Source organism: Elgaria multicarinata, chromosome 4, assembly GCF_023053635.1.
Source record: "Elgaria multicarinata webbii isolate HBS135686 ecotype San Diego chromosome 4, rElgMul1.1.pri, whole genome shotgun sequence".
Lineage (NCBI taxonomy): Eukaryota > Metazoa > Chordata > Lepidosauria > Squamata > Anguidae > Elgaria > Elgaria multicarinata.
In genome coordinates, this window is record NC_086174.1 from 93,307,988 (window position 1) to 93,326,106 (window position 18,119).

Consider the following 18,119-nt stretch of genomic DNA (forward strand, 5'->3'; position numbering starts at 1 on the left):
AGCAAGTGAATACATGTTGAGTAAACTAAAGCTTTGCTTTATATAGCTTTAATTTTCTGTCTCCTTTTACTTTCTTGAAATAACATCGAACATGATCAACATGTATAAGGATTGACTAAGCATCTTGCTGCTTAGCATTACAGAGGAACTTTGGAGCCCCTGTATATAGGAATTTGAACATGTTGGGAGTTTGTGGAAATGTGCTGGGAGGGACCATTTAAATGCATAACCAAGACATCCATTTAGCTTTGTTAAAAACAACAACAACACCAAAGTTACTGCCACTTCCCATAAGTGTCCCACATACTTGTTTGTGACATACTTGTGTGCTGCTGTGATGGAGCTGTTATCAGTCCTGTGTACCTGTTTGCTCTTGATGCCCTGTAGTGCCCTTATAAAAACCTACCAGGCAGTGTTAACTACTTAAAAGATCCAGGGCTCAGGCCCATAAGACAAAATATTGCACAAATATGCACATGCTAATTTGCATATACAAATTTATATGCATAGAATTTAAATTTTATAGAAGGCAAACTAATTAATCTCTTGTTCTTAGGCTGCAAACTTACATAATTACTAGGTAGTAACCCCCATTAAACAGAGTAGGATATACTTCTGATTAAATCTTCACTCACTCCCCCCTTCAGAGATCTCAGGACTGGAGGATGTTGCTTTAATGATCCTGGTCCCTAGAACAGGTGGGGCAGTAGAGAGAGCAGCTGCCAAAGGTGGCTTCTCATTTTATTTCAAAGACTTCATTTCGGAAATTTCTGGGATTCTAAAACACAGTATTATTATTATTATTATTACTAATATTACAGTTCTTATGTTCTAACTTCTTGAAATACTAACATCTACACCAAATGCTGCAATATTAAACTTCTAGCAATGTGATCATCATACAAAGCCCTTAGAGTACCAAATTGTATGGTTGGATACCTTTATTAGGACCAGCCAAAATTCCTAATAAAGGTATTGCTGAACTGTGGTTTTTTTATTTCTCATGGACAAGTATGGCTACCTGAGCACATTTACTAAAGAATAAACTCCAACCCTAGATACACTTACCTGGGAGTAAGTACCATTGAGCTCAGTATTACTTACTTCTAAGTAGACATGTTTAGAATTGCACAATAAGTTTGTTGTAATTCTGAACATGTTTCCCCATCCACAGATCTTTCTGAATTCCCAGTTGTTTTCCCACCCCACCCAACTTCCTCTTCCTTCTCAGCTGACTTTTCCCACCACACAGCTCCCTATAGCAAGTTCTGGACTGGCCCCAAGACATTATGCTGCCTGAGGCAGATCAGCAAACAGGGCCTCCCCCTGCCCCAAGTCAAAGTGCATAGTAGTACTCAATGGCAGTCAAGTTATTTTGGCCCTGGGACAGAAAATCCTTGTCCCAAATCAACTGTCAGAGATAGTGGCCCCAGGCTCAAAAGTGTGTGTGTGTGTGAGAGTGAGATTATGATTATCAGGGCTCATGTACCTTTATTTTAGTAAGTGCCATTTTTCTCTAGCTTCATGAAAAACAACATCTTTCAAAATAACTTTCTGTATAGTAGACTCCTTTTCCTTATTATGCCACAGAAAATTTGTAAGTCTTTAAGGTGCCACAAGCAAGAAGCCCCTATCCTCTTCCTACAACTATTTACCTTTCCCTAGCATAGTGCAAACCCCTGATGCTGAGGACCATGCATCCACCAGAATTTGGCCACATGGATCATGCAAAAATCAGGTGCATTCTGTAAAGATTATTGCAGAGTCCAGGAGCTCCAGACACACTCAAGCAAACCAGGGCAATCTGTATATTCTTACATGACTTTCCCCCAAATTAAAGCATTGCTGCCTTTTAACAAGCAAACCCTTTTTGTAAGCAAACCCATTTTTGTTTTTCCCCAAGGTAAGGGGCCCAGTCCACCTTGGAGAAAGCAATAGACAAGGAAGGCCTCTGGCTCTCCATTTAATACATGAACAGTCAATGTGCCTGCTGCTCATCCTCTTATCCAGGGCCTTGCTATCTACAATGATCCAGGGCAGAGGTGCAATTGCCCAGTAGCAATTGGCTGGGCAGGTGTCTGCACAGTCAGGCACACAGTGAGCAAGCTGGGTGACAGTGTACTGTTAGGCAATATTGGACTCTGGACTTTATGAAAATAATGAGCAGATTGTGGAAGGAAAGGTAGCAGGCTCCCCTCTAGTTTAAAAGGCTGGTGCCTTTACACAGCACTCCCTATTAGTCTGCTAAAAGAGTGAGTCCTAAGGTCTCCTGGTAACTTCAAGGCTACTGAGTTCAGAGGGAAGAAGCAGTCTTGTATTAAGGCAGATGATGGGAATTGGAGCAGCTCTAAAGATCCAGGACACAGCTCAGAAGATCCGGGGCCCAGCTCCAGGTGGGCTCTTTCTAACACCACCCATGCTTACCAGGCAACTATCATTTTTTGGAACATCACAACTGATAAAGAAGCTTGTGGCTGGAACTTGAGCAACTCCTGCTACTGGGACTCTCAGAAATTGGTACAGGAGTAATAACAATAATTGGAGGTGAGGAAGATGCTGAAGTTTAGTGAATCACTTGGATGCTTCCAGATGAAGCTTTTATCCTGCAGTCCCACTGTCTCAAACATGGAATTTTATTGAGGTGGGGGGCAGATATAGTCTTCAATTTGTAGCCTGCCACATGTTTTCCCACTGCTTTCCCCATATTTTTCTTAATTGAAACAAATATGTTTAGGAAGAAAAGTTAGAATGCATACACAATGCCTTTTGATTTGTAGGCCTAGGAGCGTTCCTCTGGAAGCACCCTAAGAGGCAGACTGGGCTAGCCTAAAGTGAACTGCATGCTGCCTTTTGAGTAACCGTATCAATTTCACTCTGCTAATCTTTCCTGAACTGCCTTAGGGCACTTCCAGAGCTGTCTCCCTGCCTCAGTTGTGTAATCTTACAGAGGGTCCAGATGAGGCCTTCCAGTCCTAGCCCTTGCATTTTTTTCTTACTGCAGAAAAAGACAGAATAGCTGCACAATATCTTCCAACTGGCAGTGCTAGAAGCCTTCTGTCTGGAAGCATCCTTAGCTTTATTACACAAGCACTTCCATTGCAATCTAGGAATCCTCTAAATTAGTTTAACGATTTGAGACATCTTTATTTCCTAGTTTCAAAGTACAATGTGGGCTGGATTATAGTTTAAAAGCCAGAAAATTCTTCTCCATAACTGTGGTATGATGCAGGCTATAGAATATTTGGGTCCAAAACAAAAGTCTATAATAAAATATTCTTAACAGTACAAAGCAAAACTTACTTTTTTAAAAGGAAAAACACACCCCAAACCTAATGTATGTAGGCTGCATGCTAAATGAAGTGAACACAGCCCTTCACCTCATGGAAGGGCCAGAGGGCAAATTCGTGTAATTCTCATATGTTACTTCACAACTGCCCCTGTTGTTGTTGTTGTTGTTGTTAGCTAAGTTTCCTAAGCATCTGTTTCTTTGCAGAGAGGCAGATTATACGAGGCAGAGCTGGGTTCATAACTGATGGCAAGAAAAATGCCCTGTAGATATCCTTAATGCAGTTTTAAAAACGGTGAGACGTTTTACAATCGAATGTTAAAGCACGAAGGCGGCGATGCCTCGCTTTCCGCGGCTTGTACTTATTCTGAAACTCGCAGCAACCACCACAGCAGCCCCGGCACGTGGGAGGTGAGGAGGGAGACGCTGGACGCGCACCTGCCCCAGTAACAGCCAGCTCGCTCGCGTCGCGCCCGTCCTACGAGCACGGATCCGGGGGCTTTCTCCCGCGAGACCCCACCTCTTTGCTCCGCGCTCCCTCCCTCCCTTCCGTCCAGTCCCTCTGCCTCGCGGTCATTGGTGGGCGGCAGGCAAAGTGGGCGGGCTCTGCGGGGCTGGTTGTTTGTGCGGAGCCTGGCTCTCCCCGCCCTCCAGCTGTTTTCTTCGCCTCAGCCCGCGACTGCCGAAGCTCAGTGCGGAGGCTGCCAGGGAGGGAGGAAGTGGTCGCGCGCTCTGAGTTCGAGGGGAGCGGCAGCAGCAGCAGCAGCAGCAGCAGCAGCTTCTCCTCACGACTCCGGCTCTTTTTAGAAGGCATGAAGCTGGCAGGCACAGCCCAGCGGAGCCAAGGCTGCGGAGCTGTGCAGCCTTTTCGCTACAACCGCTGTGGGAGCCAGAGCCGCAAGGTAAGGGGACTTGCTGCTGTAGACCGAGGATGAGGACCTAAATGGGGGAGCGCGTCTTTCGTATGCGTTGCCGCCCTTCCCACCCCCACCCCCACCCGATAAACTTCTCTTCGGGGCTCTTCTTCAGCGTGTTTTTAACCAGTTCGGTTTGGAGAGGTTCGCAGACAGTGCTGCTTTTTTATCTGAGTAGTCAACAATGGTGCGAAGGACTCAGTTGAGGTACTTTGGGCTGTTTTCGAGGATCGCAGCACTTTAAGGTGACCAAGTCTGTGTGGCTTGTCATTTCAATCTCTCCACTGCTTGCATTTTAATCAAAGCTGCAGAAAAAATGTACGAGAAAAGCCATGGGAAGAATAGCCTCCCGCTCCCCTCCCATAAGTCAGAAAATTAAATTGGGGGAGTTGCTGGGATCATGGTAATATCACTTAGATTTTCTTTTAGGTTTGAATTTTTCCAGTTTGGCCTTGTGCTACTGTTCAAACTTCTAGGAACAATCAATTCCACTTTCCACAGATGCGGTCATACTGTGAAGTAGTTAACAAAAAATGTAAATGCATCGTCCTCTGTAGTTTTAACAAATCTAGATAAGCAATTCTGCATTGGGTGAAGGGCAGCACAGGCCCAGCAAAAGCTATAAATGTTGTGGTTATCTTTAAAAGTTGCTCAGTGCACTTCAAAATCTGTGCCAAAGTACTGCAGGCTATATTAACGTTCATTTTCTCTCATATACTAAAACCAATATTCTAGAACCAGAGGGTGGAAATTGCAGAGAACCAGATTTTGGCTAAACTGCCTAATGGTAAAGAGCTGTTTGACAATGGAAACAGACTGACTGATCTTTGCTGGAGTCATTCAAGCAAAGAGATGGCTGGATGGTCATTTGTCAGAGATGCTATAGTTGCATCCTGTGTTTAGTACGTTGGGACTAGATGAGTAACAAAATCTCTCCCAAGTGAAAAATACTATTTTTCTATAACTAATTTTAAACTGTTGACAGAAACATGTTCTATACATTGCATTGATTGGTCTCATGTTTTTCTCTTAACCTGAAATTTTTAGTATGGGTTGTTCATAGATTGCAATATTCCTTCCTTGAAAGTCTCCTACAGCTGTAAACAATTCACATTATTTCAGAAGTACTGAAGCATTTTTTGGACAAAGCCAACAGTTTTTGCAGTTCTTGAGCAGTATGTAAAGCTGTGATACTAGCTTTTCAAGCCCCTGGCACTTGGTGTAATATAATAGACAAAATTCCTGCAAGACTATGCCTGTAGTCTTTTCAAAACTACATTGCAGAAATGTAAGAGGACAGTTCAAGTGGATAAAGTTCTGGTATAATTAGGATGATATGGAGAAAATCCAGTAACTACATTGTTAAATGCGGAATTTTGTACCAAATCAGAAAATCAGTATATGAACAGTATGTATTCCCATCCCTCATCTACTGCGTTCTTACACATTATAAATAACCTTACACCCATCACAATGATTTTACTGCTTTTCTTACATGAAACTAATCTGCTTCTGTATGATTGGACGGAGAATGTTTGCAAAGGCATTTTGAGAACTAGACATAAAAATATTATGCAAATAGTCAATGGCATCTAACATATCAGTAAAATTATATATGATAAAAAGGAGCAAAAAAAACCTGTCTGATTTTAGAGGAACATGATTGGGATGTTTAAAATCCATATGCAAGGGCTGCAGTATTCAGTTTCTAAAAAGTTTCCTCTGAAAACACAAAGTACCAAAATTTTAAATAATTGGTTAGGAATTAAACATCTCAAAGCAATGTAAATGCCAGCCATGAATTATGATGATTTTCCAAGTTTAGATTGGAACAATGTGTGTGGATAACATCGCTGACTAAGCAAAGGGAACTCCTAGATTGCCTACTTTATTTCACTGTAATTAACCACAGGTTTGTCTTTTGTGCACAAGGGGAAAAGAATAAACTTATCTCAATCAGAGATTAAAACCCATAAAGAATGCCTCTGAGGCTAGATAACACTTCTGGAGACACTATAGTTATTGGCTCAAACTGAAATGAAAACATGAAGTCTAGTTTCAACTGTGTACTAGTTTGCTTAGAGATGTCAAACTAAAAACAAAAGGAGAGCATCCAAGCCATATCAGAAGAAAGGAGAAACGGGTTCTCAGGATGCAAATAATTTATTTTCATGAAGCCCGATCCATTTCTGCCTGTATTTCATTCAAACGCCTTCTTCAGGGGGTTGTTAGAAGATAGTGTCTGCAGAATTTTTTCTACCAACACAATTGTCTCCTGTGATAATCTATGGTATTTCTCCTTTTTTCTGACCTGCTTAGAGTTGCCAAAATAACCTGGAGTGGAATACCAATCATTGCATTAAAGTATGACTGGTATTGGGTTAGGGTTATTGGTACTGGGCATTGCCATGATCAGTGAGTTACTGTCTTAAAGTGATATTTGAGATGGGCATGTGAGTTACAACTTGCTCTCCTGTAACTAAGTAACAGGTCCAATAGTATGGTTGTAGGAATCATAGGTTATGTGAGAACAAGAGAATTTGATAAATCTACCTATGGAGAATTTTCTTCATAGGAAATTTAGCACCTCGCTTTCCCCTACTCTTGCATGAGATTATTTTTATTTCTTTTTTAAAGGTAAATTTTTAAGTTTGTGTTGCGTTTATGGACACAGATTAAATCTGGTGCTGTTTGTATACTGAACAGGAAACAAAGCAAGATAAACTAGCAGAGAGGTTGGATTAAGTATTAAAATCTTGTTAAAGGGGTCTTGAGGGTATAATAAAGATTGTGGCCACTTTTGCTTTTATGTATTATTTATTTATTTATTACATTTTTATACCACCCAATAGCCGAAGCTCTCTGGGCGGTTCACAAAAATTAAAACCACAATAAAACATGTATGCTTGAGAGTTGCATCCCAGCTCCACTGTTCTCACCTCAAAAGACCACCTTTCCCATGAAGCCTTTTATAACCCCATAGTTCTTCTACTGTACTGTAACTATGCCCAAATATGTGTAACTAAATGTATTTTCTTCCCCCTTTGACCACTGCCTCCCCTTTCCTCTTTGTCAGAATAGTGGAACTTAAACCACAGCTTGGGATGGAACCTGACAGCCCAACTTCAGGGAGCACAGGCCACCAAGCAAAAAGGCTTGTTCTCCCCTCAGTTGTAGAGCCTGACACCACTGTCACTATGAACGGGAATGTTAGGAGAGGAGGACCTAGAAGGAAAGACGGTTTGCTGTCACTTTCATGAGATGACAACAAAGTGTCCAGGTAGAATCATAGAATAGCAGAGTTGGAAGGGGCCTACAAGGCCATCGAGTCCAACCCCCTGCTCAATGCAGGAATCCACCCTAAAGCATCCCTGACAGATGGTTGTCCAGCTGCCTCTTGAAGGCCTCTAGTGTGGGAGAGCCCACAACCTCACCAGGCAACGGATTCCATTGTTGTACTGCTCTAACAGTCAGGAAGTTTTTCCTGATGTCCAGCTGGAATCTGGCTTTCTTTAACTTAAGCCCGTTATCATGTGTCCTGCACTCTGGGAGGATCGAGAAGAGATCCTGGCCCTCCTCTGTGTGACGACCCTTTAAGTATTTGAAGAGTGCTATCATGTCTCCCCTCAATCTTCTCTTCTCCAGGCTAAACATGCCCAGTTCTTTCAGTCTCTCTTCATAGGGCTTTGTTTCTAGACCTCTGATCATCCTGGTTGCCCTCTTCTGAACACGCTCCAGCTTGTCTGCGTCCTTCTTGAATTGTGGAGCCCAGAACTGGACGCAATACTCTAGATGAGGCCTAACCAGGGCTGAATAGAGAGGAACCAGTACCTCACATGATTTGGAAGCTATGCTTCTATTAATGCAACCCAAAATAGCATTGGCCTTTCTTGCAGCCATATCGCACTGTTGGCTCATATTCAGCTTGTGATCTACAACAATTCATATTCCGCTTGTGATCTACAACAATTCCAACAATCCCCACTTGTAATTTCTGCAAGGTATTTCTGCAAGGAAGCTTGAGATGTGGCACTGGAAAAAATAGGATAGTTCAGGTGGTTAGGGGAGAGAGCTGGGTGTCAGTGTAAAGGTGGTATTGAAAACCATAAGACTTGAGGGACAATTTGTAGAGAACATGAAGAAAAAGACATGAAGGAGAGTTTTGGCAGGAGATAAGTTTGGCACGGAATGCATGCGCAAACCATCTCTCGTGTTTCAGCTATCTTCTGTGAGACCTTGGCCTCTCCTCTACTCTGAAGGTTCTTATGAGTATTATTCATTTATTTATTTAGGAACCCAAGGTGGCGTACATAATTCTCCTCCTCCGCTCCATTTATTCTCACAACAACAACCCTGTGAGGTAGGTTGGGCTGAGAGTCTGTGACTGGCCCAAAGTCACCCAGTGGGTTTCCATCGCTGAGTGGGGACTAGAACCCGGATCTCCCAACTCCCAGACCCAACTTTAGCCACTACACCACACTGGAGTATGTGTGCAACAGGCAGAATAGGGGTCAGAGAAGGCTCAAAAAAATCTTGCATAATTGATGCTATCAAGTAGACTGCTTTTCTTGATATGTTTTTGTGTTTCTTTGCTTAACTAAGAGATATGGTGGATCAAACCAAAAAAGCCCTGTTGCTTTTCTGTGTTAGAAAATCAAAGCATCTCTCCCACACACTACAGAAACTAGTGTCGATGCATGTGTTTTCTGCCACCCAAGTCAGCACCGCACCAGGCTGAAGTGAGCCGTTGGTCTAGTGCCACAGATGGTGTGGCAGTATTGTCACCAATCCCCACCTGTAACTACAAGAATGTGCTCTGTCATGGATGCTACTCAGGCTCCTCAGGCTCCTCACCCCCTGCCCCCATCATCTCCATCAGTTGCCATCACCTCCAGTCCTCCAGGTTTACCCAGTGGCACCAGCTTTTCTGCTTGGGAGCAGAGTGGCTGGCTGCCATATTAAATATCCCAGCTCAGGAGAGTCTGGTGCTGATTGGAACTGAAAAGCTACTTGGCTCTCATATAAAGAGCGCTACAAAAAGGGATTGGTGGCAGTGGCAAGGCTGGTGGGGCAGCAGTGGTGGTGATGCCAGAGGCAGCCCAGGGAGGGCAAGTGTTGCCAGCAGTGGGCCCTGCTGGAGTGTTTGGGCCCTGGCAGTTGTTTTAGTATGCCACCTCCAGCATGTTATCAGTGCTGGGGCAATGTTATGATATTGCATCATGCAACACAGTATGCCGCCCTGAGATCCTAGTGATATAGGGCGGGATACAAATGTTTTAAATAAAATAAATAAAATCAACACAGGTGGGAATTGCTACAGAAATTGGTTGGGGATATAGAGCTGTTCCCACTTTCTGCAGCGAGTTCCAGCTCAGTTGCAGAACAGGGTGTGACCACATAGCATGGTTCAGTCAGCTACCCTCGCCATGGCTACTTCTCGCTGGGCACGCCAGTCGGGGGAGTGATAGGCAGGGCCACGCAAGAACAACATGGAAGTAATTGCACTCGAAAGAAGAGTGGATTTAGGTTATTTCTTTTGACATGATAAGATAGCTAAATATGTGTATAGGGAAAGTGTTGTGGAAGTAGTTGAACTTCATGTATTTGCTAACTGACTCCTGATCAATTGTTTCTAGAATGAAAACCTTTCTAGCAGCAAGAAAACAACTTCTATGATAGTTTTTATATTATAGCTACTAGTTTGCCCCTTTTGTTCTAGGATAAAGTTATTGTAGTATGACCATGAAAATCTTTTAAAATTGAGTTTTGCTTATTTTATTGCATCAGGCAAAATGTACGTTTGCTGAAATTTTTCTGTGGCTTCAATCCTAAACAGTATTACTAGGGGGTGAGACTTACTTCTGAGTAAATATGCATAGTATTACAGCACTAGACTGTCTCTTTTCAAATAAATTTGTGGGCTTCTGCTATATTGAAATTTTGCATAGAAATGTCTTCTATCGGGGTGCAGAACCTTCAGTTCATAGGGCACCCCAGTCTAGCTCATGGAGTCTCCTGCAGTTCCTTCAGGAAGTAGAGCTTAGCCTCCAAGCACTGTCCCCATGAGGAATCCCCTCACAGGGCATCTCTGGTGTAATCTCCGATCTGAGGTAACAGCGGGGATGCTTTTGCTGGTGCCCACAGGGGCATCTCTACTGTTATCTATGTTCTCAAATTGGAAATAACAGCAGGGGTTATTCCTGCTGTTATCTCTGACCTTAGATTGGAGATAACACTGGGGATGCAGGGTGGCCACTCTTCCTAGTGTGGGCTTCGCGCAGCACCCAGTATCAGCAGAGGCATTGTGCAAAGACAGGAACTCAGCAGGCGCTGACCGAGTCCCATTCTCTGTGTTAGGAGAAGGCACAGAACTCGATGCTTATTTTAACCAAAAAGAGGAAAAAAGGGGGAATAATATTGGAGGTGAAGCCACACAATGCTTATGTTATCCAGCCTGCAGTGGGCCAGGTGGGGGCCCCCACCAAAAAAGAGCTCTGTTCCCCTGAATCTATATTGCACTTTTAAACATTTTTTTTGACAGTAAATAATTAGGCTCTGAATTGAGTGCCTCCTGAAGATCTACATTAAGCCCATCCTGGCAGTAATTTGTATCCACATTGCAGTAGTTTGCCACTATGCATAACTTATTCCCCCCCCCCTTCCCAGATATATAAAAAATCTATTCTGTCCTAGATCTACGAAAGTGATTTGAATGCATGATTTGTCAAAGTTACTACTACTATTCTCACAGATCTTTGAACTTTGAAAATATAATCACCTTGTAATAAAGCCACTTGTATAATACATCTGATTAGATAAAATCAGAAACTTTCTCTAGCTGGAAAGTGAGCTTATAAAATGTATTATATAAATAAATTCCAAGCGCCCTTTTTTCATGTAATTGGAGTTCCTGAAAATTGTCGGCAATGTGCAAAGCACAAAAGTTCTTTCCAGCAACTGATTTTACTAGAGGGACACTCTCAAGTTGGTATAGTCGGAGTCCTGGCTCTGCTTCCTTCATAGACTTCTTGCAAGCTCCATTACAACAATTATGACTTTGTGCATGCACTCCTATTTTGGGGTTGACAACTAGTGCCCCTCAAAGGGCAAGATTTGCCTCAGGCCTCCAGCTGTTGATCTCTTTACAAGAGACTGCTTCCTGCTTTACCATAACATGAAACAAAATACATTCCTTTTGGACATGTGCCATTCCTTTCTACGTCAGGAAAAACAACTGTGAAGTGGCCCCATATTTACTATTTTCCTATTGAAGTGAACTCGCATGTGTAAAAATTGGAAGTGATAACTTAAGTCAGCCTTTTCCAACCTGGTACCTTCCAGATGTGTGATGTCTATAGCTGATATCATCCCAGCCAGCATGGCCAATTTGGAGGATATCAGATTGGGAAAAGACGACCTAAGTTATTGAAAAATGGTATTTGACAGAGCTGCTTTGCACATCATAAAAGATCTGAATGCTGTGTTTTATGGTGAACTCTTGTAATGGGAAGAAATTAAATCTTTTTAGTCCGTACACATCATACGAAATTATGGCTCTAATTCATACAATATTCTACAGAGATGGGGTTTTGTGGCATTCATTGTAAAGGCATACTGAGTTCACTAAATTTGTAACGTGTGCTATGGCCTCTCAGAAGTTCTCACAGAATGACTTCCACTGTCAACAGACTGTAGAATTTTGGCTGCACATTCGAGCGTGTCGACTATTTCAGTGAAAGTTTTGTGGTAGATGGTGTTTCATGTTGACTCTAAATTTAATCTGAGAAATTATAACTTGTTCTTTGTCTTTTTCAAAAAGCCAATTTAAAAGCTGCTTGCATGTACTTTAACCACAAAAGTGCATAACTCCCCCCCCCTCCACTCAAACCGATAAGATTACAGTGATGTTGCTTCCTGAAAGATACTGAGATATTTTATATTCTGGTTTGCGGATGTGCAGATGTACTTCAAAAGGCTTTGGTATCGCTGACACTACTGTTGGCAGCTGTGTACTGAACTCCTTGTTCTGGACACTTTGCCAAGTACTTTATGCAAAACTAGGTTTTCAGTGAACCAGGTTTCATTGTTTTTAATGGCAACAGTACGGTATACTGTAAACAAGTGTGGCTTGTTATGAAGCATGGAGAGAAAATTTCCACAGACTGCACTTCTGAAACAAGGACAGTTCTGTTTGTTTCAATGGTGAATTCTTTCTGTTTCCCCTGATGCTGCAACTGAGATGTTTTATAGCTGAAAGTTCAAATAGTATTTTTTTTTCTAGGAACTTGGAATTAGGATTCCTAGACCACTGGGACAAGGACCAAGTAGATACATACCAGAGATGGAGGTGTGTGGTGATTTTTGTTTTGCAAGTACACAGTGAACTCATTGCATTTTCCCCGGGCAGGGGTGGGATATTCAGATATCATTTTGGCTAAGGAACAGCTGTTGATCTGCAAATTGTTGTACACAGAGATGGACATAGTAAATCATCATGAGAGATTGGCAGCAGTTCTGCCGAATTAGAAAACAGCAGAGTCCATGCAGAACACTGATAATGGGACATCTTACAGTAGTATGCCTTAAACCCAATCTTATTTGGGTGTCAACTATTTAATGTATGGATTGACTTGTCCCTTAATTAGAGTAGATATGTATGTTAAATAAGCCTAATTAACCAGCATGACTTCAGCTCAGAGAGTCTATATATAAGAGATGGTGAGTGATTGTTTTTGTGAACCGTCCAGGGAGCTTCAGCTACTGGGCGGTATAAAAATGCAATAAATAAATAAATAAATAAATAAATTGTTCAGGGCTTCTTCACAGGTTGGCTGACATGAGATGCTGGTAGTAATAAGAGATTTTATTGATTTGATTCCAGCAAGCTTAGTCAAAAACATGTTTTCCTACTACAGCTAATTACCTAGCTATTTCTTAGCATTTGCAGGGTGGATGGGTTGCAAATGCACCTATATAGGCTGCCATACTATAGGCTGCCATATTACCCTTCACTTAAACATATACCTCAGTTAAAATTTGCTTAAATGTCTGGCACTCCTCTGTAGGTGCAAGTTATTGATATTAAAATGAATCCAGCATATTGTCACACTTAGGAAATCTCTGGAGCTCCTTAATGTTATGGTCAGCACCTCTTTTTATACCTTAAAGCATTTTATACATTAAGGCTATTAACAAATGTGCACAGTGGTTATGTTTTTAGCTCTTAGAAAATATTCCTATGATCCCTTTTCTAATTCAAACAGATTCTCCAAGTGAGCACTGAAGATACCCAAATGCATGCTTTATTTGCAGAGTCTTTCACAACTTTGGGGCATTTGGACAACATTACCTTGGTGATGGTTTTCCACCCACAGTATCTGGAGAGCTTTTTAAAAACTCAGCATTATCTGTTGCAAATGGATGGACCACTGCCTCTTCACTATCGACACTATATAGGTATCATGGTATGTTAAACTATGAAACAGTAACAGCCTTTTTGCAGCTTTTAAGTTTATATATATAGGATATAATCATAGTTAGGAAAACACGATAACTTTATGAAGTTTCCGTATTTGTAGAAATATTACATTCTGCCTTCTAAATGAAGTATAATCTCAATCTTTGTATGTGGTGTTCTTGATTAGAATATACATGTGTTGAATTTACATTATTTGGGGAACAGTGAAAGGCGGGAAGGACTAAATAACCTCTCCCCCAGCACTGTTGCTTCAGTCAAGTTTGGAGCCCCCTATGGCTACTTTTAAGCAAAACCCAGAATGTCAGGAGTTCTGATTATTCATGTCCTGCATTATTTTTAGTTTCTTTTTTGTGCCTGAAATGATTGTTTGAGCTTCCAGTAGCATTGCTGCAGCTTATTAGGAATTCTGTTTAAGTAACAGAACTATAGTTGAGGGAGAAAACCCACCATTATTATTATTATTATTATTATTATTTATTTATATAGCACCATCAATGTACATGGTGCTGTACAGAGTAAAACAGTAAATAGCAAGACCCTGCCGCATAGGCTTACAATCTAATAAAATCATAGTAAAACAATAAGGAGGGGAAGAGAATGCAAACAGGTACAGGGTAGGGTAAGCAGGCACTGGGTAGGGAAAAACTAACAGTAGAAAGTAACAGTAGAAGTCTGTTAACAAATGATGGCTTTTGTTAAACTGTTTCTCTGGCTTTCATATACATATAAGCCCCGTTCAGACGACACGCTAAACCATGCTGCTTAACGGGATGCTTAACTGTGGTTAACGGTGTTGTCTGACACACGTTTTCCCTAACCATCTGCCCTGTTAACCACATTGTGGTTAGGCTCACTAACCATGTTGTGCAACAAGGTTAGCAGCACTAACCATGGCTAAAAGTGTTTTCTGACATGAGTCTGTGGTTAAGGGGTTAAAGCATAGAGCTTCCAGTACACAGGCCCGTTCAAAAGACGCCTTAAACCATGGCTTTAAAAAGCCTTACTCGCCATGGTTTAAGGTGTCTTCTGAACATGGCTCAGCTTTCTGGCTTAACCACCATGGTTAAAGCCGTGGTTTAAGGTGTCTTCTGAATGAGGCCAGAGTTGCCTAACTAGATGGGGCTACTCTAGCCAGCAGGCTCTATGGCTGCTCTAGACTGCTGATTGATATGCTCACTGTGGCTGCCGTTTCGTGTTTTGCATTAGTTTTTTGGGACGATTTTTGCTCGTTTTAGCAGAGCATGGTTACAGTGGAGCTTTTAAAATCCCCGCTTGCTATTTCCCCGTACAAAGCATCCGTTTCTCCTACCTCGTTCTGATTATTATGGTGGCCCTGCCTGATGACGCAGATAGCGCAGCCATCCTAGAAGGCTTCCACCTCCCCTGTGATGACTGTAGAGGTATAGCAGGCATGACGATGCAGAAAGCAAAACTGGGCGATGCATGCATGTAATGACTGATTTCATTGGTGCCTGCTCTAAAATGATGGCCATAACTGCCAGGGCTCCCAGCACTAGGGTTGCTGGGATACAGGGTGGATCAGTTGGAGGAAACAGGTGCGCCACTAACCACTTTGTAGTTAGCGTGTGGTTAAGGAAGACTTAACCACAAAAGGGTTAAAAGTGTTGTCTGAAAGCATTCCGCATGAGGTTAGCGTTAACCACAGCTGAACATGGTTAAGCTAACCACAAAGCCCAGAGTGTCCTCTGAACCAGGCCATAGATAGGGGTGTGTGTGTGTGGACTTGGCATAGAACCAAACTATTTTTCTGACATATGCAAGTCAAAACTATGCACTGTGTTTCTAAATAATCTTTCCTGGAAGTCAATGAGACTTATTTCTGAATAAAGTTGCTTATAAAGTGAGTATCAAATATATTCACTTTATAAGCAACTTTACTCAGAAAAAGTAATAAAAGTTGCTGTAACACATTGTATTTGTATTACTTTACCAAGTTCAAAGCACATAGAAAAGCTATTAAACATAATACATAAACATTTCCCTATTCCTGAGTGCAGTACACTGTAAAATTGCTCATATTTGTCCCTTTGGTCCTGGATCTTCACTGCAGGGAATCTTTTGTATGTGTCTTCTTCTCCAGGCTGCAGCTAGGCATCAGTGCTCCTACTTGGTTAACCTCCATGTCAATTATTTTCTACATGTTGGGGGAGATCCTAAGTGGCTGAATGGTCTGGAGAATGCACCTCAAAAACTGCAGAATTTGGGTGAATTAAATAAAATGTTGGCACACAGGCCATGGCTTATTACGAAGGAACATATTGAAGTAAGTACCTTTATGTACGTACACACACAGACACACACACACACACACACAAACTATTCCTGTACTAAACCTTTTGGAGAGCTAGAGGTCGTTGGGGGCCCATAGAACTTTTAATCTATAACTTTAATTGTCCGTTGCCCTATACTGTGTAATAAGATGCTAAAACATTACCTGTCTAGCTACCTTTTGTATTTTAAATGGAGAAACGTGGGCAAAATCACCTCCGTCCTCCTCTCACCCAGCTTGGCTCTTGCTGGCAGGGCGTAGGGTAAGCAGAGGGCTCTGAACTTGGAGCCTTCTATTTAGTGGAAGTGCACTCATTAGGATTACGCCTTAAGGTTCTCTGTTTCTTTGAGAGCAAACATCTGTTTTATCTTTCACTTGTCAAGACAAAAGTTCTTAAATCTTCTATTTGCATGGTTTTTTAAAAAAAATAGCTTTGGCAATACCAAAAGACCAACCCATCCCCATCTGGATTGTAAAAGTTGTGCTTATTTGGATGCATTTCCCCTAATGACTTCCTGCCACTAGATTGCGTTAATTACTAATTTGACTCTGGACATTTGACTTTAAATATTTGAAAACTGCATTAGAATGCATTGCTTCAAAAGACATTCCCTACTTGGTCTTCAGGGTACATTGTCTTCATTTCCCATAGCTACTGCTCATTTTTGTTTCTAGATTATGTAAACTGCCCTGAACGTTTGAAATAGAATTAACAATAAGTATAATTCAGCTTGCCAAGTGAGGCAGAGCTATAAAATGTTCAATATCCAGTTTCCTGCATTTTAGCAAGAAACTTTAAGAAATAATAGTAAAAAGTGCATTTTACAAAGCTAGTCTTGCTAAAAAAATAAATAAAAAAATTCTGGCCCAGTGAAGTGAAATTTCTGATGCTGACAGAATTTTTTAATTTCCTTTTTTCTGAAGCAACTTCTAAAGACTGAAGAACATAGCTGGTCATTGGCAGAACTGATCCACGCTGTAGTTCTCCTAACACACTATCATTCACTTGCCTCTTTCACATTTGGCTGTGGAATCAATCCAGAAATTCATTGTGATGGCGGTCACACATTCAGGCCTCCTTCTGTTGGTGACTATTGCATCTGTGATATTACAAATGGAAACCACGGTGTGTATGCGATGCAGGGCCTAGCTGCAAATATTACGGTAAGTATTTCATATGTCTTTACAGGTTGGATTCATTAATCTTTCCTTTAGCAGCTCCACTGACAGTGAGGTATATTTGCAATTGTAAATAGACTTTCATTTTCTTGTCCATAACACTTATTTTTGTTTAATTAAAAACAACTTGGGGAGGAGTGCCAATTCGACTCTTGAGATGAAAATGTTGAAGGTCTCTAATGCACCAACTTGAAGTGTGATTTGGAGAAATAAAAAATGGGGAGCCCAATTGTCATGATCCCTACTTGCCACTGGAAACTTGTGGTTCATTAAAGGATGTGTTAAGTTCTGAGACTACAGTTTTCATCCATCTTCAAACACTACTATGAACCCCCAAGAGTGCACCCATATTTGTTTACCAGTGTCAAAAGCAGTCCTAATAAAATTCTATTTAAAAATGCGACACATTCAAAAATGAAATGTTTAATCAGTGTTACAGCATTACAGTTCTAGACTCCTGGGGGGGGGGGAACACCCTAAGGGCACAATCGTAATGACTGGGCCCTTGATGATTGGAACCCCCTAAATGTAGGAGCTTCTGATCATCCAATGCAGTGCATTGCAGAAAGGCAAGTCACATTTTTGCAAAATTGAGATTGCCCATGAGTCATGAAAAAATGTTTAACTCTGGAAAGGAGGCAGGCAATACTTTCAAATCCATGCACTTTATATTTAGCACCATGTTCTTTCAATCCATACATCTTGATCATTTGTGAATCTTACATTTGCCCAATAATAATGTATGAAACTGGCTATAGAGACACTGCAGCTTTAACTGTCGCATTGTTACTGCCATTAAGGTAAATAGTTCAATTTTGCATTTCCTTGATTTTAGTGAGGCACTTAAATTATCCTAGTTGTTTGCTGTTGAATATAATGAGGTAAGCAGTGAAGCAAATATGGAATGGAAGAGCTAATATTTGTCATAATATAATTTCAGTACCAAATCCCAGTGCATTAGAATGTTGCTGT

At 41.4% G+C, this 18,119-nt stretch overlaps 2 protein-coding genes across 4 annotated transcripts in view; one reads left to right on the forward strand and one right to left on the reverse strand.

The window, feature by feature from the left end:
• The window catches only part of SESN1 (sestrin 1), a 55,083-nt gene that overhangs the window by 30,955 nt on the left and 6,009 nt on the right, over positions 1–18,119 (forward strand). For 2 of the 3 annotated variants that reach the window (XM_063124817.1, XM_063124820.1), the window contains exons 2-5: positions 12,482–12,547; positions 13,464–13,664; positions 15,780–15,962; positions 16,893–17,132. In XM_063124817.1, the coding sequence (XP_062980887.1) occupies positions 12,482–12,547; positions 13,464–13,664; positions 15,780–15,962; positions 16,893–17,132 (690 nt within the window). Of the gene's footprint in view, positions 1–3,971; positions 4,189–12,481; positions 12,548–13,463; positions 13,665–15,779; positions 15,963–16,892; positions 17,133–18,119 lie in introns of those variants that run through there. The other variant, XM_063124818.1, reaches the window with a different exon arrangement.
• ARMC2 (armadillo repeat containing 2) overlaps positions 6,352–18,119 on the reverse strand; it is a 62,219-nt gene continuing 50,451 nt past the window's right edge. The window contains exon 19 of the mRNA XM_063124816.1: positions 6,352–6,534. The gene's annotated coding sequence lies outside the window, so the exon portion shown is untranslated. The remainder of the gene's footprint in view (positions 6,535–18,119) is intronic.